General features: G+C 34.3%; 1 protein-coding gene across 9 annotated transcripts in view; it reads right to left on the bottom strand.

Moving 5' to 3' along the window:
* Positions 1–23,320, bottom strand: part of LOC135215440 (endophilin-A-like) — a 610,297-nt gene that overhangs the window by 7,509 nt on the left and 579,468 nt on the right. For 7 of the 9 annotated variants that reach the window (XM_064250095.1, XM_064250096.1, XM_064250098.1 and 4 more), the window contains one exon: positions 12,598–12,687. The exons of the other annotated variants lie outside the window; for them this stretch is intronic. In XM_064250095.1, coding sequence (XP_064106165.1) covers positions 12,598–12,687 — 90 coding nt within the window. The remainder of the gene's footprint in view (positions 1–12,597; positions 12,688–23,320) is intronic. 9 annotated transcript variants of the gene reach the window in all.

The raw sequence follows: 23,320 nt of genomic DNA, 5'->3' as shown, positions 1-23,320 counted from the left end.
TTAGGTAGATTTAGTAGAGATGCAATGTGGATGGTGTTGAGAATGTACATGTATGGTATAGATAACTTCTCGAGATGAACAGAAACATGTGTTATGAAGTACTATGTGGGTGGAGACTGACTGGTCTGGTGTAAAGGTGTTTCTGGGGATGTTCAAATATCTTTGTGAATGAAATGAGATAAGAAGTCAAGAGAAAGGACTGTACATGTAGTAATAAAGTTGTGGGATAAGAAGATGAATCATGAATAGTGTGCAAAGGCAGGTGTTTGCTGATAGTAAGTGCGATTTGGGATAGCAAGAAATGTAGGGCAAGAAACTTGAGAGTAAATATGAGCAAGAATAAGGTTATGAGGGTGATTGAAAGTGAAGAAAATCTAAAAAATAATACGGCTATGTAATGATTCATTGAAGTATTTTGGAGAAAATATGAAAGACGATGTTACGATGAGAGAGAGAGCAAATCCCAGAACAGGGTAAGCGCAGAATCAGCCAAAGGGGGATTTTATGAATTGATTGTTGAGCCGACTATCCTTTATGAGAGTGAATCTGGGATGTTAAATGTGAATGAATGAGAAAAGGTTGAAACTGCTGTGATTGTATTTTAGTGCAATCCATGTGGTGTAAGATACATTTGTGAGAAATCTGGTGATATTTAGGAAAGGTGGCAAAAAGATTAGAATACATAAGAATGGATCAAATTGTTTTAAAATGGTTTGGTCATGTGAAAAGAATACAGCACAGCAGGTTGGTGAAAAGAGTGTATAATTCAGAAGTATTAGAAGGAAGGAGGAAAAAACCCCTGGAAAGGCTAGCTAGATAGTATGAAAGAGTTATACTACCAAAGGAAGTGTGAGAATGGATACAAGACAGAAATATGCAGTGTGAGTAAGGGTTTGACACAGTGTGCTGAGCCTCCTGTGTAAGTGTATGAAGAGGTTAAAATTGGGATTCATTCCCAATTCAACAATTAAAATATGGATGGGGCAGTGAACACATGTGTGGTGTTATTTTCTCTCTCTGGAGCCATAGTTCGTTTAGGAAAGTATCTAAGTAGCTATCTACCTATATATATATATATATATATATATATATATATATATATATATATATATATATATAATATATAATATATATATACACACATATATACATACAGGCAGTCTGCGGTTATCGTCGGAGGTTCCATTCTCGGCAGGATGCAGATAAGTGAAAATTGCCATTACCGAAACTTGGTGATTTATGGCACTTATGACGCAAATATCCAGTTAATGGGGCCTCATTTAGGTATGTTATGACACCATAACTCCATTATTGGCACCTTATGTGCCGATAACCAGAACTTGGCGTGTTATGGTACTATAAATCCCTGATTTTCAAGTGCCATAAAACCGGATCACCATTAACCGAGTCCGCCGATAACTGGGGACTGCCTGAGTATATAAATTAATATATATATATATATATATATATATATATATATATATATATAATATGATATATATATATATAAGATATATATATATATATATATATATATATATATATATATATCTATCTATATAGTATATATATAGATATCTATTATATAGATATATATATATAAAATAAAATATATATCTAGATATATAGATATATATATATATATATATTAGATATCTATCTATATCATCTAAATATTTATAGCTTATATATATATAAATTATTATTAATATATATATTATATTATAAATATATATTATATATATCTATATATATATATATAAAAAATAAGATATATATATTAAATATCTATAATATATTAATAAATATATATATATATAGATATAGATATATCTAGATATATATAGATAGATAATAGATCCTAGATTCTTATTATATATATATATATCACTATAATTAATAATATCTATATTATTATATATAATAATTTAATAATATTTTTATATATTAATATTTGATATTATATATATCTATAATAAATATATAAATTTTTTTTTCTATATATCTATTCTATATAATATTAATCTATCTATCTAGCTGAATATATAGTTCTATATATACTATATATATATATATACATTATATATATATATATAGTATATATACCATATAAATTCTATTAATATATATATAAATATATATATCTTATAATCATAATATAAATAATATCCTAATATATATATCCCTTATTTTATAAATATAATCTATATATATATATTTATTATATATATCATAGATATCTAAATTAAATATAATTTATTTAATATATATAAATAATATTGCTTAAATATAATTAAATATTATAATCATAGATAATATATAGAATATATATATATATATATATCTATATATCTTATATATCTTATATATATATATCTTATATATATATATATATATATATCTATATATATATATATTATATAAATATATTTTATATATATATAAAATATATATCCTATATTATATATATATATATCTATATATATATAAAATATATATATCTATATATATATATATATATATCTATATATATATATATAGATATATCTCTATATATATATATATATATCAGTATATATAATAATAATAAATCATATAATTAATATATATATAAACTATATATAGTCTATCGATATATATCTATATATAAATATAATATATCTATAATAAATATACTCTATATATATAACTATATATAAATATATATAATAAATGCTTTTATCTATATATATACTATATATATATATATATATATCTATATATCTCTATATATATATATATATATATATATATATATATCATATTATAATACTATATATATAATTACGATATATATATATATATAATATATTATTTAATATGAATATCTATATCTATATATATACTATACTCTATATATCTATATATATATTATATACTATCCTCTATATAAATATATCGATCTATCATATATATCTATTTACTCTATGATATATATATTTATATATCTATTATATATATATATATATATATATATATATATATATATAATAATATAAATATATAAAACATAAAGTATACATATAATATAATGAAGTCCACCTCAAATAAAAAAAAAAAAAATTTAAATTAATTTAGTAATGGCTTTGTCCCCTAACAGAACTCTTGAAAGGTGATGTATTGTCACACAAAGATACGTATATGTAGTCACAGTCTAGAGGAAGTTAACAAAAATTATTAGCAGAAAAATATATTCATTAACCAAATACGTAAAGTGGTAATTGCACAGTAGAATTGGCCCTCAAGAGTAATCCAAATACAATCATTCAAGTTCATACTTCTGAATTGCATAGATAGCTAAAGATGTCTATAACCATAAAAGAAATAAATATGAAATTACTCCATAATTTAATACATACATACATAATTATACAGCCAATTTTTAAAAGTAACTGATACTGTTCCAAGGTACACATACCAAAGGATTATCCTTCAGAGTCAGATGGAATCAGGCATTGAAACTTGGTAACAAGTTAGTTAAAAGGTAGTAAGAGAGTGGGAGAGAACCCTCACTCACCTGCCATTACTGAGCATCTTTCCCTTCAGCTTCATGGACCAAGTGGGTTGGTCAAGGTTGGATTGTACTACAAAGCTCTGGACTGTATTCCAAGGAAAAATACAAATTACTTTTAAAAATTTGTTGTGTTCTGACAGCAATACAAACCAATGCTTCTTATGTATGAGACTCACTGTTTAGGTGGGAGGTGGTCTCTCAGCTGACTAGAAAGTTGTATCCCCACCTCAAATTGTCATGTTCCTATTCACAGTAATAAGGAAGGGAGCACCGACTCCTGTAACTTTCTGTTTGGTCTGGCTTGGGGATGACAAAGCAATAGGGGTGTAACTCCAAATAAAATGTGTCAGAAATCTCCTTCTCTGGAGTCCCAAACTAACAAGGATGATGACTACTCAAGGTTCCTCATGAACATGGATAGCTCCACTAAAGCAGAAAGATCCATGCTCCTCAGTCTGAAGACCTGGCTTAAGGGCAGAGACTGAGAGGAACTTGGCTCAACAAAGGCAGATGGGGAAGATTGTGTCCGTGTTGCACTTCACAGATGCTTACACCAGAAAGAGACCCCTTCTGACACCAATCACATGAGAATGCAAGCTTTCTAATGGGTTACAGTGCACATCAAATGAGGATCTTTAGAAGTACGTACGCTCCTATTTCCTGTGTAGTCTTGTGAGAAAAGCTTCTCTCTCTTATGAGCAACTGGATAACCTCCAAGTGTGTAGCTATAAGGTTTTTACCACCTAATGATGCCTCTGCACATGGCTGATGAGGGAGAGAAGGCCACAGGGGGGATGTCTCTATTGACATCTCGACCAAGAGTGATTGTAGCATTTTAAATCCACTAAATAGCCATTTTGTTGTGTCATTAACTGCTAAGATGAAAGTGTGATACTGAGAGTTCTACATTGAGATACTCCATTTTCTATTATGCATTTACGTATTAGAATAAACATTATCTATAAGTACTTGTTAAGTGGATGTTCTAACATATTATATGCGAAGATGGCTTACACTAGTTTTCCTAGTTTTTCATGTAATTGTTGTTTTCATTTGTTTATAAGTTTATTGAAATAATTAAAGAACCATTTTTATTAGACAAAACATGCTCCTTTGGTTTTACTAACCATTTCAGAATGTTTTCTAGAATTCGATATTTTGCAAGTACATTGTGAATTCTATTTACATATCTATAAGAGCTTGCTTTAGTGAACTAGTAAAACTGTTCATCATAAAAAAACTATGCCATTTTTGCCAAAAATGGATACTGCAGTCTCCAGGTTATGGCGGTCTCGGGTTATGGCGTTCCGACTTTTAAGGTGCTTGGCTTACGGCATCGATAACCTGATTTTACGGCGTCATAAGTGCCATTCATTCCCATTATTATTATGATCCGGTTTACAGTGTTTTTTGGGTTATGGCATGCCACCAGGAATTGAACCTGCTGTAAACCGGGGACTGCTTATTTCTATTAATGTTAACAGACATCAAAAATTAGAATCCTGATTATCTACAGCATTGGTAATTACTGCTGTCAAGGTTTTATTTAGTTTGTGATTAAAGCATAAGCAAGTTAATATGAAAGCTGAGGATCCGTTCAAAGTTCTCATTCCCTTGAAAGGAATGTGTCAGTAAAAATTTGTCCTACAGTATTGGCAAGCAATAAATATCAAGTAGTCAAGGATATAACTCATTTGTGAATATGCATGATGCTCCACTGTATCTTTAGGGGCTTCTGTTTGTGGTGCCAAGCTAAAGACAGCCACAAAAAATTTGCACTGCATCTTGATGAGAAAAATTTTGCCATAAGCAGGATGCTGGTTGTGGCAGTTCTGCAAGTGCATGGCATCATAAACAATACAGGCATTGGAGAAAGTTTGAATGCCAACCCTAAAGCAAATAGGACAAAAAATGAGTTGTAGAAATTTATTTAGGATTATTATAATGGAAAGAGAGCTTAATTCAATTGTTGTCAACTGTTCATGGCTGAGCTTATATGGCAGGTAAAAGAAATGTCAAGTTAGTAGCTGGGCTTTTGCTAGTGTTTGAGGATGTTATATTTTTATGTAGGGTCAAGGCATTGATCTGGGGACCCAACCTCTTTCCTGATGATGTGGTTAACAGCGTCATCAGTGAGGTGGCTAGGGCTAACCAGAACCTTCGTGTCCGCTGGGGCCTTTCCTCCAAAAGGAAGTTTGAGACCTCCGGACCGCAAGCCAAGGGTAGGAAGAGGGCCAGGAAGTATCAGCCCTTCCAGGCCTCTCAGACACAGACGGTGGTGCAAGCAGTTCCCGTCTCGCAGCTTGGTCAACCTTCGACCTCTAAGGCACGACCACAACAACAATTTGTACCGCTACAGAGTCAGCCAATTCAACAGTCCTCGAGTTCGGCTACTTTTGTGATGTCCCCGGCCTTCAACGCTTCGTTTGAAGCGCAAGGGGCGTTTCAAGGCTATAACAGGCACGCAAGGGGTAGCAGAGCAAGAGGAGCTTACTGGCACAGAGCTGGTTCCAGAGCTCTCTCCAGAGGCAGAGGTTTCAGAGGAGCAGAGGAAGTAAGACCTCATCCAGTCAATGAGCCTCTCCAGGTAGGCGGAAGACTGTACATCTTCCGGGACCATTGGACCTTCAGTACGTGGGCCCACAGTATCGTATCAAAAGGTCTGGGGTGGAGATGGATAAAAGGGCCTCCTCCACCAGTCAGCTTCCACCAAATTCCAACGACAGACCTTCAAGACTATGCCAAAGACCTTCTTCAAAAGAAAGCAATAAAGAAAGTCAGTCACCTGAAATTTCAAGGACGTTTGTTCAGTAGACCAAAGAAGGACTCGGACAAACGAAGAGTGATTCTGGACTTGTCCCGTCTCAACTCATACATTCAATGCGACAAGTTCCGCATGCTAACCGTCTTGCAGGTGCAGACATTACTTCCCCATGGGGTCGTCACCACCTCTATCGATCTTACAGACACTTACTATCACGTCCCGATAGCAAGAAACTTCTCTCCCTACCTAGGCTTCAAACTAGGAAAACAGGCTTACTCATTCAGAGTCATGCCATTCGGGGTCAATATAGCGCCCAGAATATTCACCAAGCTAGGAGAGACAGTAGTGCAGGAACTAAGAGCTCAGGGGGGTGATGCTGGTAGCTTACCTAGACGACTGGCTCATTTGGGCAACCAACGACAAGGAATGTCGCAGGGCAACAGCCAAAGTAATAAAATTTCTAGAGTATCTGGGATTCCAGATAAACAAGAAAAAGTCCCGTCTCATTCGCTTTCAATGGTTGGGAATTCAATGGGACCTAACCGCACACAAACTACCTCTTCCGCCGAACAAGTGCAGAGAGATAGCGAAAGCTACGTGACAATTCCTCAAGAACAGATGGGCTTCTCGTCGTACCCAAGAAAGAGTCTTAGGTTCACTTCAGTTTGCTTCGATAACAGATGTTCTGCTGAAAGCCAGACTGAAGGACATCAATCGGGTATGGCGGAAAAGAGCCAACAGCAGGCTCAGAGACAAAATCTCCTTGATTCTGCCAATACTAAGGAAAAGACTTCGTCCATGGACGAGAGTCAAGAGTCTTTCCAAGTCAGCGCCGCTACAATTTCCCCCGCCATCTCTAGTAGTCCACACGGACGCCTCTCTGAGCAGATGGGGGCGCTATTCTCAGTACAAGAAGGTTCAAGGAACATGGTCGACAGCATTCCGCCAGTTCCATATCAACGTACTAGAAGCAATGGCCATTTTCCTGACCCTGAAACGACTAGCTCTGGCCAGGAATATTCATATCAGACTAGTCTTGGACAGTACAGTGATAGTTTACTGCATAAACAGAGGAGTCTCCAAGTCGAGCCACATAAATCAGGTGATGATAGCAATCTTTTCGTTGGTAATGAAACATCATTGGCACCTGTCAGCCACTCACCTGGCAGGAGTACAAAATGTCATTGCGGACTCACTGTCCAGAACAACTCCGCTGGAGTCGGAGTGGTCCTTGGATGCAAAGTCATTCAATGGGATTTGCCTACAAATTCCGGGCCTTCAGGTAGACCTGTTCACCACGGAGTCCAACCAGAAACTTCCATGTTATGTGGCTCCCAATTTGGATCCTCTGGCTCACGCCACAGATGCGATGTCCATAGACTGGAACAATTGGCAGAAGATTTACCTATTTCCACCAATAAACCTCTTGATGAAAGTTCTACACAAACTCAGATCTTTCAAAGAAACTCCGTCCCAGATGGATTCCCAACCCAAAGCTGACTCAGGTGGTACAAACTCGGACTGTGTCAGCTTCCTCAAGAATTATGAATGCCCTAACTTTATGGACTTCATGAAGTTTGCGGCACAAAAGGATGCTAATATTGACCCGCTAAACACTCTGTTCGTGCAGTCAGACAAAAGAGAATCGACACTCTGGCAGTATGATTCGGTCGTGAGGAAGTTAGCCATCTTTCTAAAAGAATCAGATGTTCAGACGATGACTACGAATATGACAATTTCATTTTTTTAGAAAACTCTGTTCGAAAAAGGCCTAGCTGCTAGTACAAATACTATGACTAAATCTGCCTTGAGGCTTTAATATTGATTTAACAGATTCGTACTTCTCGTCTATCCCTAGAGCATGTGCTCGTCTGAGACTGGTAGAGCGTCCTCACACGGTCTCCTGGTTTTTAAATGACGTACTCAGGTTGGCTTTAGATACTGATAATGAATCATGCTCATATATAACCCTTCTCAGGAAAACATTATTTTTAATGAGTCTGGCCTCAGGTGCTAGAATATCTGAACTGTCGGCTCTCTCTAGAGAACCAAATCATACTGATTTCCTCCCGTCAGGAGAAGTTCTGCTCTCTCCAGATCGGAAATTCTTAGTAAAGAATGAAGACCCACAGAACAGATGGTCTCCGTGGAAGATTGTCCCTCTTCCACAGGACCCATCATTATGTCCTATTATTACATTAAAATCTTATCTGGGAAGAACTTCTAAAAAGTCTTCAGGTCCTCTTTTTATTAGAGAGAATGGTGGAAACATTTCCTTGAAGGCCATCAGACAACAAATTCTTTATTTTATTAAACATTGCCAATCCGGATTCAGTTCCTCATATCCATGATATCCGAGCAGTGGCTACTTCAGTTAATTATATTCATCATATGAACTTCGATAATCTTAAAAAATATACGGGTTGGAAATCTCCGACAGTATTTAAACGCCACTATCTGAAGTCTCTAGAGGCCCTTAAATATTCGGCAGTGTCTGCAGGGAACATTGTCTCCTCTGATACAGCCTAGTTATGTAATTGTAAATTTGTATATTATTAATATCATTGTTTGGGCTATTAATTACCTTTTGGTACTCCCTCTTACCTACCTGCCTCGCTTGTAATCCCTGCCTTTTTGCCTTTTGTTCTGGACTGGATTGCTTATCAACCCACTCCTGTACTTGTACACAGTTCATTAATTTGTTTGTTTTTATGTTCATTACCTGTTGTATTTTTCCTGGAGATGGTATGGGGATTTGGTAATATTAGATGTTATTTACCAATTGTATTTTGCTATCCTTAACTTGGATTATTTAAACAATAATTATAAGAAATTTTTATTTTACCTTTCATATAAAGTTTTTTGTTTACATTCTATTTCCATGCTTGTGTGGCCAATTCTCTGTTACTATTTCACTGGGCGACACAGGTTGAGCCCAGAAAAGGGATTTTGACAAAGGAAAAATCTATTTCTGGGGGAAGACCTGTGTCGCCCTCTCTTTTTCATTCCCCCACCATTTAGCTGGCCCAAGCTTGGGTGCGTATTTCAGGAATGGCATTCTTGGCAGAGACAGTAGTAGTAGCGAGCGGAAGGTAGCCTTTGTAACGACACCTCTGCAGATGGGGATTTTGAGAGAGGAGAGATCTATTTGGTGAAGTATCTGTGATAGTGGCTTCCACTCGCCCCTGATGCTATACCGACACCCTTTGAGGGTGAGTGAGCCAGAGGTAGTAACTCTGGCATTCCATATGGCTTATTCTCTGGTATATTTAGCATTTATTTATACCTAGAAATGAGTGCTATAGGAACATTTCACTGGGCGACACAGGTTGAGCCCAGAAATAGATTTTTCCTTTGTCAAAATCCCTTATTTGATACTAGGTTCAGTAGTTGTTATGCTCTCAACATGGTATTATTCAATTGTAAATGGTTTCAGAGAATATACATGGTGATGCATGTACCCCTTTCCCTTTTTTCAGCCCTCTCAGCAAGCAGTACTGAGGAAGCTTGCCTGGCTAAGCAGAGGTTATTAGAAATGTATTTTCCATCCCACTCCAAAATATCTAAAAAGTGAGTAAAAAGGGGATTACATACTGTAATTATTTTCCAGCTTTAGAGAAGTCATTATTCATGATTCCAGTTTTAGAACAGTAAACCACTACCAGTTTCAATAACCAGAAAAGGGAGACATTTAGTATTAGATACTAATTTTTTCTTTCAACTTCTAATTTTCAACTTCATAAACCCATTAAGGGCCCTGCATAAGAATCCAAATAATGCAATGTAACTGCAATTATCATGATCAAGTAATGGAATGTGCTGTTTCAGTAAGTCCAGGTAGAACACTTGCCTAATAAGAGCAAAAAAAAGTGAGCCATACTTTTGTGCTTATAAATACACAAAGTTCCTATCACCATAAAGGTCATCAGTACCTTTGGTATAAGACCCAACAGTATGAATATTAATTCATAAAGACCAGGAAACATTTTGTATAAATATCTCAATATTATACACTGCCTCCTTTAGTTGTCTCATCCAAACAGCAAGAGTTGTTCTGAGAATAAACAAAATTAAGTGCAAGCCCATCAATGAAAGATCAGATGTAATGGGAGAAACAGCATAGAAAAATGAAGAATAAAATAGAAAGATTACCTTATTTATCTATATAAATAAATATAAATAGTACACATGTGCTTCATTTTTGGACAGGTACTCTTTGATGGGTTCCCAACAGCAAGGACTAGGCATGAAGCACATGTTATTTTTACAGATTCTTTATAACTATTAATGAAATATTCCACCAGAGAAACCACTCCCTCCTTATGCACACTATCCACACAAGACTAGGTAAAACTCTAGTTCTCTATTAACTGCAATTTCTCATTACATACAAGTACCACATTCTTGTGAAAATACCTTTGGCTATAGAGCTTATGTAAAACTATGATTTGTATTTGTAAATAAACATAACTGAACTGTGTTAAAAGTGATATTAATTAAAAATATTGAAGTAGCACTACACTTGAAAACATTTTTTAGACCTAGACTACTAAAACCAAAATACCATAACACCTAAACCCAAAAGGATGACCTTCACAGTGATAAATACAAATACTATTTACTAAAATACGCTGTAACATCCAGATCTCAAAAAATTATATTTGGCATAAGTTATGCTTATTTTACAACTGCACAACTTCACCCATAAAAGTATAGTATTGCTCAAATATATATGGAATAACATTTCAATTAGATGAATGAAAAAGCCAACAAAATGGTAATTGTTTTTCCTCACCCAAATAATACCAAACCAGAATATAAAATATCAATCAAGCACCTCTATTTCTTCTTCAAGCAATGTTTTGGCACCCTTTTTCTACTTGAGGATACGAGTTCTATACGTACTGAGTACACTAGGTTTCTGTTAATCATCCTTTATGCAAAACTACATGTACTGCACTTTCCTAGTGCCTGTCAATTCCATGATATTTAGTAAAACATGAAAAATATTCTCAATAATATTCACCATAGAATAGAAATTTTTCTGTCCAAACAATAACACTGCCATAAAATCCCATAGGTGCAATCACATTTTGAGTTCATTAATAATTAGTAACCCTTCCTAATGTTTGTTGAGCAAGGACATGACAGCCATTTGCTTATTATAAAACAACTGCTGCTGTTACAAATCCTTGGAAATGAGTTTGCATAATCACTGGGTCTACATCATTAGATAAAGGTGTTCATTGTAGAAGAAAAAAGGGTGGACTAGAAATGTGGTAATGAATAGATAGGATAAAAATGCTATGAAAATCTGGTTACTAAGCTATAGTTGAATATTCAACGAAGAATAAATTCAAAATTTCACCCTATGAGTATTGCTTAAACTACTCAGCATTCAAATTCATTATTCTTAGCAGAAATACTTAAAATACAGCCACTTAAAACTATACTTAATAAATATGTCATACTACAATACTCTACTACACACTGGCAAAGTGAGGGGCGACTAAAATGAGCATCAATCTCCATGCAGTTTTGTTAGCACTTTTGTGGCAAAAATGAAAAGGTGCAATAACAAAGAGACAAAGGTCTATAAGGTGCTTCCCATAACATTATTGTGACATCCCAGTCTTCCAGTTTATCTAATACGGCAGTGTTTCAAGAATTAATTATCAGGTATTACTAACTCTATTCAAGTGACTACAAAGGTATTTTAAGAAATGACAAAATGTAACAAGGCAGAAAATAGGAAAAAGAAAGGATGGGTAATGAAACGAGACCCAGCCCCAACAAATGTCAAATGATTATCAATGACAACTTTTGGCCCTCATAGTTTATAGTTACTTAACCTTCCTAAGAAATCTGGATTTTGGGAAAACTGCTAACTCTATGAGTAGGCAAGAAGCATATGCTAATGGCTGCTGCACACAATGGTCAGCATGCAGTGCGGCACACAACAACATTAAGGTAACCAACAGCTTGTCCGTTCATCTGTGATATACAGTACTTTAATTAAGATTGTTCACTTGATCTTTTATTTAAAATACTGCCATCAGTTACAAGTGTATGAGATACATTACAAACAACACCAATACAGTATACTGAACTTTGATTATTCATCAAAATACTTTGATGAATATAATTACTGTACATAAAACATTTCAATGCCTAAATCCAAATGGGCTTAATGTATATATCAATGGCCAGTTTTAGAACTTGCAAACAACAAACAAGCAGTGTAGGTTACATTATTAGGGTGCACTTGAGCAATGATTACCATTAGCCGAGCGCGGGGGGCCTCCAGGGGGGAAGAGAGGCTCCCAGTTGGGTTGGCCCGGATTCATTGGGGAAGGCAGGGGGGACGAGCCTGCTCACACACGCAGAAACCCAACAAGTCAGTAAAACCACAACCCAAAGCATAATTTAGTATATAAGAAGGCTTATATTTAATTAATTCTAATTGAGCCATTAGAAATTTAGAGATCTATTATACTTAAAAGCTAATGGTAACTGTAATGCACTATAAATAATTCTTAAATCTAAATTAATGATGCATTGGACCTATTTTGACAGTATGCGTTGAATTTCAAACCATAATTATAAATATTTAATTTATATTTGGTAAATATCTAAATGTCAGTTATTACTTTTTAAATCAAATAATAAAAAATAATTTTTTCTATAATAATGTGCCAAATCATATTACCCTAAACACTGCACAAATCAGTTAGCAAAAAATTAGGAAATATTTCTCATTCATTTAAATCATCTGTTTAGTTAACATGCTAGTGTAGCTTGGACAAGAATAAAGACTGATATTAGTACTAAAACCTAGCGCTTTCTTGGGTCTTCAGTGCAACTATAGTACACATATGTTACTTAATCAAACCTATTAACAATTTTAAAAAACAAACAGCCTACAAATGCTACTAAAAATCGCATGTCATCTGGTGCAGCGCAATATGATGTAACGTAACTGATTCATATTTGGGGTAATAACCACTTCCAGTACCGCCTAATCTAGTTAAAAAATTATTAATACGTATAATATTTCTCAGCCATGAGAAGAACTATAGAATGTCTAAAATGGCATTCATATGACAGGTATATCCCATATCTTGTATAACTACAGCCTTTGCAATTATTCAACATCAAACACAAGAGTTACCAGTAATATTTGTATTTCCTATTTTTAAAGCATTTTCTATAATCTCTGATATACAATCTACAGTATCTTCTAAAGTTATGTATAGTAGAAAAACTCATCTGTCAAACAAAACCTATCTCTTCCATACCATTATAGATGGTTTTACTCTGTGTAAAAGAAAACATAATTATCTTCACCGAATAACCTTTTACTATTAAAGCAATGTAAACTGATTGAAATAAATATAAACTCCATGTTTTGAGCAAGGAGTTTTCTTTGTACATATGTATTTCATGTTGCCTTATATTTACAAAAGCCACATCAGCAAATCAACTCCCATAAACTAATGGCCAGGTATTATGTTTTCTCCACCTTATCACAACAATGCTATATATGTACTGTACTTATAATAAACAAACTTTGTCTTTCATAATAAAAAAAAATATATGTTCTGGGTTATAGAATTGAATTGAATTTATAAAATTTGTGGCCATTTGCCACGCGCCGGAGCCAAAGGCCATTCAGCGCATATATATCAACGGGATATATTTACTAATAGAAGATACACTTATATAATTAAATCAAATGATTAAAAACAAATTCAAATTAAAATACTCAATTAAATATCATAAAACAAATGGATTTCCTTAAGAAATTTAAAAATCTCCTCTGTGGGAGCACCCTCTCCTAAAATATCTGACAAAGGTTTGTTGGTGAAACCAAACCGACATCTAAGATTAAAATAAAGAGGACAGTCAACAAATATATGCCTCACTGTAATGCCAACATTACAATTGGAGCATTGAGGAACCTGCCTCTCTGCCCCACTAGTAAAAAGATACCTGTGTTAAAAATGTATGCCCTATACGCAGGCGTGTTAAAACTATACTAGATCTTCTATCCATCCCAACAGAAGGTGACCAGGGATGAACAGAAGGTCTGATCGATTTCAGCTTTAAATTGTTATTTAAGTTGGACCAGTGATTCTGCCACTTAGTCCTACAAAATGATTTAATAAAAAGTTTAAAATCTTCACAGGGAACCCTCACAGAGTGGGAAGCCCGGGAGGAAGCTGCCTGCTTAGCGGCTGTATCAGCTCATTACCACGAATTCCCACATGCGAGGGAACCCAACAAAACTTCACACTGATGTGTTTTCGAGAATGCAGGAGGACCAGCCAATCCTGCACCTCTTGAATGAGTTGATTAGATGGCATCAACTTATGTAGTGCAGATAGAGAACTCTGGGAATCACAATAAATAATATATGAGTCCCCAGTGCTACCTGTACTAAAAATAAATTTTAAAACACTAAAAATAGCATAAATCTCAGCATTTAAAATTGAGAAGTTAATAGAGAGGCTTTTTTTAATTGTTCTCTCTCCGATGATGACAGAACATCCAACTCCATTTACTGATTTTGACCCATCTGTATATACAGCAATCGAGTTACTATGCTCAGAAACATGGGCCAAGAAGCTACTTTTAAGCTGAACACTTGAACTGATCTTTTTGTTGTCTCTAATTTAGCAAATATCTAAAGGAGGCCTACACCATGGAGGGAATTCAGAAAGTGTTGTTTACATAACCAGTGGAGGAATAAGGCCTACCTCTCTCGCACTGATGCTTAATCTAACTTCAAGGGGCTTAGGCAATGTAGGTTTAGTTGGTGCTCTGTCAACAGGATGTTTTATATACTTAAAATTTGGATTAGACTGAGAGGTTAGTGCTCGTGACAAATATCGGAGACCCTGTTCCTCCCTCCAAATGAAGAGGGGAGGAAAACCAGAATCTACATAAAGGCTCTCAACATGAGACGTTTTAAAAGCACCTGTACAAATACGCAATGCCATATTGTGTACTACATCCAGCTTGCCTAACAAGGTCTTACATGCCGAGCCATAAATCTGAGATCCATAATCAATCTTACTTAAGCATAGGGCCTGATAAATTCTTAATAAAGTAGTACGATCAGCTCCAAAATTCAGGTTACTAACAACTTTAAGAATATTGCACCGTTGTTTAACATTTACTGCAGTCTCATTTATATGTTCAGCAAAAGTCAATTTTTTGTCAAAAATAATTCCTAAATATTTGACTTCATTTTCATACAACAAAATAGAACCTTCTAAAAATAAGGTTGGAATCTCTTCCCTTCTACGTGTTCTACAAAAACGTATAGCTTTAGTTTTCTCAGCAGAAAATTTGAAACCTTTACTATTAGCCCAGGTAGTAGCAGCATTAATTGCAATCTGAATTTTAGTACAAGCTTCAACTGCAGTAGCTCTACTACACAAAACAACAAGATCATCCGCAAATGCTTGACCAGTTACTCCAACAGGGAGATGTTCAAGTAAACCGTTAATGGCAATATTAAAAAAGGTTGGACTAAGCACACTCCCCTGTGGAATGCCTTCTTCCTGAAGATACTCTGATGAGAAGGTAGACCCATTTCTAACTTTAAGGTACCGGTCAGACAGGAAGTCTTTGGCAAAATTAAACATATTGCCACCAATACGCCATTCAACCAGCTACATTAAAATACCTGCCCTCCAGGTAGTATCAAACGCTTTTTCCAGATCAAAGAACACTGCAATGCAACAAAAATTGCTCAAGTTACGAAAGGTTGTTGCTGTAAAGTCCCCAGATTCGCCCTGACCACCGAGAAGAATGTTAAAACTTGCGCACCGCCAACTGAGTAAACTCGCCACCATCCTCCCGCTCTCACATTGGTTCCTGATGCTAGTCACCCCATAAGATCCTGCTCTGCTATTGATCAGCATCTACCCCTTTTGATTTATGCATTCTATTGGTAAAAGGATGCTGTAAATTGAAAAACTTATTCATGCAATACATTTAATAAAAAAAAATTAGGTAAAGATAGAATAAAGAATAGAAATGAATGGTTATTATACTGTTAGGTAGTTTCAGTAGTTGAAGAGAGATAATGAAAATTTATGGCTCACTGTGTACTAGGAAAAGTGATTGCTTGGCGATCGTTCGATACTCGTAAGTGCTGGATGTAAACAGAAGTTTGGAAGTTTTTTGTTTGTTTGTTTATTATAGTAAATGGTTACTTAATAATTATTTGAAATGAGTACATGCAATACATTTAATAAAAAGAATTGTGAATTAGATATCATAAAATAAAAAAATAAATCAGACTGCTATCATCGAAGCCAACAAATACATATTTTTTAGAATTCTTCTTCCGTTTTAAGATTACGTTATGTATATGTTTCATTATAGCTGTCAGTTTCATTAGTTGAAGAGAGATACTAATGAAAATTTATGGCTTACTGTGTCCTAGGAAAAGTGATAGCTTGGCGTTCGTTTGGTACTCTTAAGAGCTGAATGTAAACAAACGATTGGAAGGTTTTTGTTTGTTTGTTTGTGTATTATAGTTAATGATTAATTAATAATTATTTGAAATGAGTACATACTGATTATTTATACATTTTATTGGCATATTCTAAGCTTTTAGCTTCTTAGGTTTAGATGTCAGAATCATAGACTAGGCTACAGTAGCAAACGCTAACATAGGCTAGGCTTATTGCTAAGGGACATATGCTAAAGTCCTAATATATGAAGTAAAAATGGGGTTGAACATTACATGCAGTTGAATATTACACAAGTATGTACAGTGTTTTGCCTTTTTGGAGTCATATTTCTTCCGTCAGATCGGCGTCGTAACCCTAGAACATGTGTTGTAGGCCTGGAAATATAATTTACTGGGGTGTTTTTGTTGGGCTTGGAACGGATTAGGCATTTTACATGTAAAATGCGGTTCAAGATACGAAAAACTCATGATATGAAGGCTGCCTCGGAACGGATTAATTTCGTATCTCGAGGTACCGCTGTAGCTATATTCAAACAAAATAGCCAATACACAAGAGTTCAGTTTCAGTCTTCAAAAAATACTAGAATGGCATGGAAGAAAGTCTTGTCAACATGTGAAACACCCCATAAAATACTAGAAACATAAAGTATAGTCTATTGTATATAAACTAACATCTTGCAATTAAAGTTTTCGGGTTAAAGCTTGAACCTACTCTGGCAAGTGTGAGCTTGTACTACGGTCCAATTATAACAAGCTTATTGCAAGCATTGGTAAGGCAGCCATAGCCTAGATTTTATCTACTTTTACTGTAGTATTTCAAGAGACCTGTTACTTCAGTTAAATGCACCAGCCTAAAAATAAAAAGATTAAAACTGCATCAAGTGCAAAACAATATGGCTGAAAAGTGCTATCCAGCAGAGCTTCAAATAGCATTATGACTTCACTACTTAGATTAGGCCCTTAATTTAATAAAACTATATAGACACCCTAAGGTGTGTATGGTAATAAGGAAAACCCTTTAATAGTACAGTACGTACTTAGAAATTCTAAAATGAAAAGAATACCTATACATACTACACTATTTCCATTACACATAGTACTCAAAGAAGGCGTTCAAACCACAAAGTTTATACAAATACAATTAATTTTCTAAACTTATGATCCAAAGTTAACCGCAAAAAATGATACAATATACTACTCTACTGTGCTCTTCACATGATATTTAATATGCCTTAATAAGATTGTCATTTCTACTAAATTGGTTTATAATTTTTTCTTAAAGTACATTAAAACTGAGAAAAAGTCAACATTAAAACTAATTTCAGTTGAGATTTAGCTTCAAAAAGGGGGAAACTTCTTTATTACAACATATCTGACTGGAATAAATGTATTGAAAGGAAAAATGAGAGATCTTTGTGTATTAAATAATATTAAGGATATTAATTTCTCATTTTAAAACTGGCTGAGAGAAAAGACTGTTTTTCATGTGAGGATGCAAAAATACTGTACTGACACTTATGCAGCAAGAGAATTTATTACCACTGCATTAGTAAAATAATTCTTGACAGGTTTTGAACAGAAACTTCCTTGCACTACATATATGAATGCACAATTCACTATCCCCTTGTTATTGACATCTACCAATCAGTTCTAGGATTATCACCCCTTCTGTTATTCAGCGTTCATTATCACACCGACAAAGCTGAAGGATTTAGGAGCTAAGAACTTTTGACAATGACATCTGTGAATGTCAGCATTTAAATATGAACTTGAAATATGATTAGGCTTCTAAAACTTTATAAAACCTGATTGAAATACATAACTTAAAAACTACATAAATAAATACTATATGCATAGATTAAAGTGTGATCTCAGGTTGTGGTTCCCTTCCTTTGGGTGTACTACTAGATATCTAAAGATCACTGCAGTGGTCTTCAATTCAAAGTTTTACCCTAAACCTAAGGAGCTATTTCTAATGGTTCAACTTTAGAAACTTAAAGTATAGTAGTACTTAAAAATGGTTTTAACATCAATCCTCTGATTTCAGTCTGATCTAGGAAAAATGGTGAAAAGAATGTACTAAAAACACTGCATTTCACTTTCTAGATATAATGCTCAGGCATGTATCTTCACTCTCTAACAACTTATATAGGACTAAGTGGAATAGACATCAGCACAACATAAATAAAGTGATTTACAAAGTATAGGTTTCAACTTGAAATGTGGTTACTGCCTCAGTACTTTAATGAATAATTTTTAAGAATGTAATTATATACTGCCTGGTTTATATATAGTAACTTATAGATGCACTTTACTGACTTTAAAAATCTGCTCTCTTCAAGCTTACATATGCTTAACATTGAACTCAAATAGAAAAATTCTACCTTGTACATACACACACAATCACACATGTAAGTGGGCATGTATGTATATGGTTATAAGATGAGAATAAAAAAATGTTAAATAAAAGAAAAAAGTAGGCTAACATTGAAAATTTAAGAGGTAAATTTCTGTAAGTACATACTCTTATGAGTCATGTTGGGTGGAAATGAATTAAAAGAGAAGACGAGGAATTCTATCTGAAAAGAATGCAATCCTTTGAGTTTCTTGAAGAGCTGGTAACTGTAGGTGATAGAGACAGATCTGAATGATGAAAATCTGAGAATGCTTGTGTATGTTAATTACAAGTTGAAAAGTAGAAAAACATCTCACACTATGTGATGGTCAAGGTGAAATAAGTGAGCATAACATACTTCTAGTAATATTCCTGGAAAGGAGTATACGTAGTATGGTTTTTGATGAAGAAATTTAAAAGTAGGATGATAGTAGGGATCAAGTTTTCTGCCAAGTTTCAGAGTAAATGGAAAAGTTAGTACACACAAAAGAAAATTGGTGTAACTCATTCAAATTTCATATGGAATGTGCATATGATATAGGTCACAAGGGATAATTTGTAAAATCATTAGAAAATTTCTGTAACGAAACTGGATCTTCTGGTATATAAAGAGTAAAAGACTTTGGTATAAAAATGTTCTAAAATAAGGGTGTAAGCTTTCTCATGGCTGATTAGAAAAGTGATTGTCCAAGACAAATCGTATTTTAATATAATGTTGTAGGGAGAGTGGTGGTTCATTACATTCAAATTGTAATGACTTGATGAGAAGAGCAAATTCTAAGCCTTTCATTTATAAACTGAGTCTAGTGTCTCAAGCTAATTCTGATGCTGATCTAGTATATGTTTAACAACTAAAATGTGTTAAGGATAAAATAACTGTTTTACATAGTATGTACTGTAACATTAATATCTATCTATCAGCACCTCAAGTAGTAGTGTGAGAAAGTTTCATAGCCACATTAAGCATCAGTTTTTCTTTTGATCAAGGTGTTGTTTTGAGGCGGTTTGGTTGTGTGGATAAAAATCAAATAGTGACAAATTCTAAAATCTTGGGAAAAAAGGAAAGACAAAAGAAAGTGGTTGTTTGAAGGAAGTGCAAGTGTGGCAAGACACATATATATACTAAATACAGTATAGATAGGTGGATGTATATTAACTCCTGAATCATGTATGACACCCCTTTGTAGAAATACTCCCCAAAATATGCCACTTTATACACCTACACAGACAGCTGATCAGTTGCAAAACAACCTGATACTGTACACATTCACTTAGCACGCATTCATTTCCTGGCTGGTGATGCCCTTTAATTTCTCTACCTTTTTAAAAACTGTGAATATACTTTCTAATATTCCATTTTCTCCTTCATACAAAGTCTTCTGAACTACAGACTCCTTTTCTCAGTCTGTCCTACATTCTCTTCATCTTACCAAACCACCAAAACCACTATTGAATCTCTGAAATTTTCCCCAGTCTGTCAGTCAAATTAATATTTCCATTTCCATAATTTAAGCCTTTGAGCCCTATGACTTTGTTCTCTTTAAAAAATTTTACAGACATTTTGTTACTTTTCCTGTTTCATCTACTCTTCAATCTTCCTCTTGTCTCTATGTTATAGTAATCCGTTAGGTTTGTGTGTGTATGTACTTATATATGCCTACCAGAATCAAATAATTCCATTTTTTTCATCCTCCATAACCATACTCATTGGCACATCTTCTAGGGGTACAATTCTTTATATGTTACTTTTGCTATCACCAATATTCAACTCTCTGCTTTTACAAAAATTGTCCTTGCAGCTTTACCTTCACCGGATAACAGTGTATGTACTATCATTTTACAACACAAGCCAATTTACTTTATACTTTCAATTTTTTTCTATTTCACAAACTTGTACCTACATCTTGTGTACCAGTCTTCTCTTACCACATCACCCAAGAAAATGAGTATGGAGGCTAACTCATCCTTGTCTGAAATTTATTTTCATACCCTAAAAATCATTTATGCATCTACACATTCTAAGATATACTTTGGCTTTTATCACCCTCTGAAGTCTAATTCCTAAACTTTGCACTCTACATCACTTCTTTAAAAATTCTGCCATAGCTTTCTCCAGGTCTATGTACCCAACAAGCAGTTTTTTCCTTTCACTATCCACCTTCACATAATGGCTTTTTTCTAAGTCATCTCTCTATGTCATACTTTCCAAAGGAAAATTCTATCATACCCTCTCACAGGTATGCTAAAAAATGCTAAGTTGACTTTAATTATTACAATCACAAACATCAACTTCATCTTATACAGGACTGATTGCTCATCTAGTCCATTTATTGAAACCTTTCCTTACTCCAGGCATATCCTACACATTCAGTCAGCCCCTCAGTCACACTACTATTGCTTATAAACCCTAGTGACTTGCCACTCTTCGCTTTTCAATGCCACAGGTATTAAAAAAATTACATTTAGCCACACTACACTTGGATAATTCAGATCTGACCTGACAGTCTTCCACCCTTTATGTTCAAAAGCTCTTTACAATACAATTATCCCTTGACTAACATAAATATATTAGACTACGTAACTGCATCTTCTTCAGTAATCTCACTGAACTTTTCTTTTTACATATTTACTTAACTCAGTATAATTCATTTTTTCTCACCAAGTTCCTGCTAACATTTACTGTAATAATGACATCAGCTGTCACCTTTTCTCACTTCCTCAATTACATCCTTATTCTTCTCCCTGAATGCCCCAATATAATCCTTTCTTGTTCTGCAACTACACTCAAACAACCTTTACCTAAGCTCTCTTTCCATTACCCAACAATACACTATTAGTATTTCAATTCTTCTTTCCTTTGTACTGAATTTACATGTGCAATGACTCCTCACTGCAAAATTACCTCATCCTGTTATATTACCTTAGATCCTAATCGAGTGTCATCTACCTATGCTTATCAAACATCTTTATAAAAGCAAGGCATAATTATATTTAGGCAATACCACTCTGAATCTTCCCCACCAATTAAATAATAGTTATGGTGCAATAACATACCTAACAGAGGCGCCATTAACCGGTTATTGGTGCCATAAGCACTATAAATCACTAGTTTTGGTTAATGGCGGTTTTTGCTTATCAGCACCCCGCCGAGAACGAAAATCCCGCAGATGACCGGGAACTGCCCTATATATACACATATATACAAACATACACAAAATTTATGTATAATAATAGTATTTCAGTACTATAGGGCAAGGGAAGACAAAGTAAAAGCAAAGTAATGGTAAGGCACAGAAAATACGCCTCTGGTTTACTGGCTTTTCTAGGATCCTCAACGTAAAAAATCCAAATTGCTGGCCCAACACAGTGCAAGAACCATTTACTCAGTAAATTACCTGCAAAAACTAATGTGACTTTTCCCCTTACTTCTGACCGCATTTCATATGTTAAACACAATTAAAAAAATTGTGTACGTATTATTTTCGGCAAAGCACAGCATAAATGAAAATCTAAAGGGCAGTTTAATAGTATACGTATCTATTATGATGGGTAAAAAATACAGGCTACCAGCATAACTATTAAACAACCTACTTGTGTCCTTAACAAAATAAACAAATTCAAAGTTTTTCTGTTCAGCAATATAATCAACTTTGCCACATGAAGGAATTAAAAGTTTATAACACTAATATAGAAAAACAAATTGATTTTGAACCGAGGACCACAGTATCCTAGGCAAATGAATATCATACTGTTCTGTAATACAATAAATTAGCTATGGGAAAGACAAGTAGAAAAATTAGTATCTGTAGCCATCTCACTACATTATTCTGTATTGGTAAAATCCATAAATTAGTGTTAAAAGGTTTAAAGGAATGACCTCAACATGCATTGTACGTATTAGGTAAACTGCTAAAAAACAACAGTAACAGTGATGACAATGCTCCATAAAGTTCATTGTAGTTACAGTAACACATAGTATCAACTCTTCAAATCAAGTGATGGATCAAACTAGACTGGGATGCTTTCACCTGAATACTACAAAGAACAGAAGTGATAAGTGAATAAAAAATATACTTCTAATACGTATCAATCCTGGAAAATTTTATGTTAAGACAGCAA

This window comes from Macrobrachium nipponense, chromosome 5 (genome assembly GCF_015104395.2).
Source record: "Macrobrachium nipponense isolate FS-2020 chromosome 5, ASM1510439v2, whole genome shotgun sequence".
NCBI classification, from domain to species: Eukaryota; Metazoa; Arthropoda; class Malacostraca; order Decapoda; family Palaemonidae; genus Macrobrachium; species Macrobrachium nipponense.
This window is presented reverse-complemented; position numbering and strand designations above follow the sequence as displayed.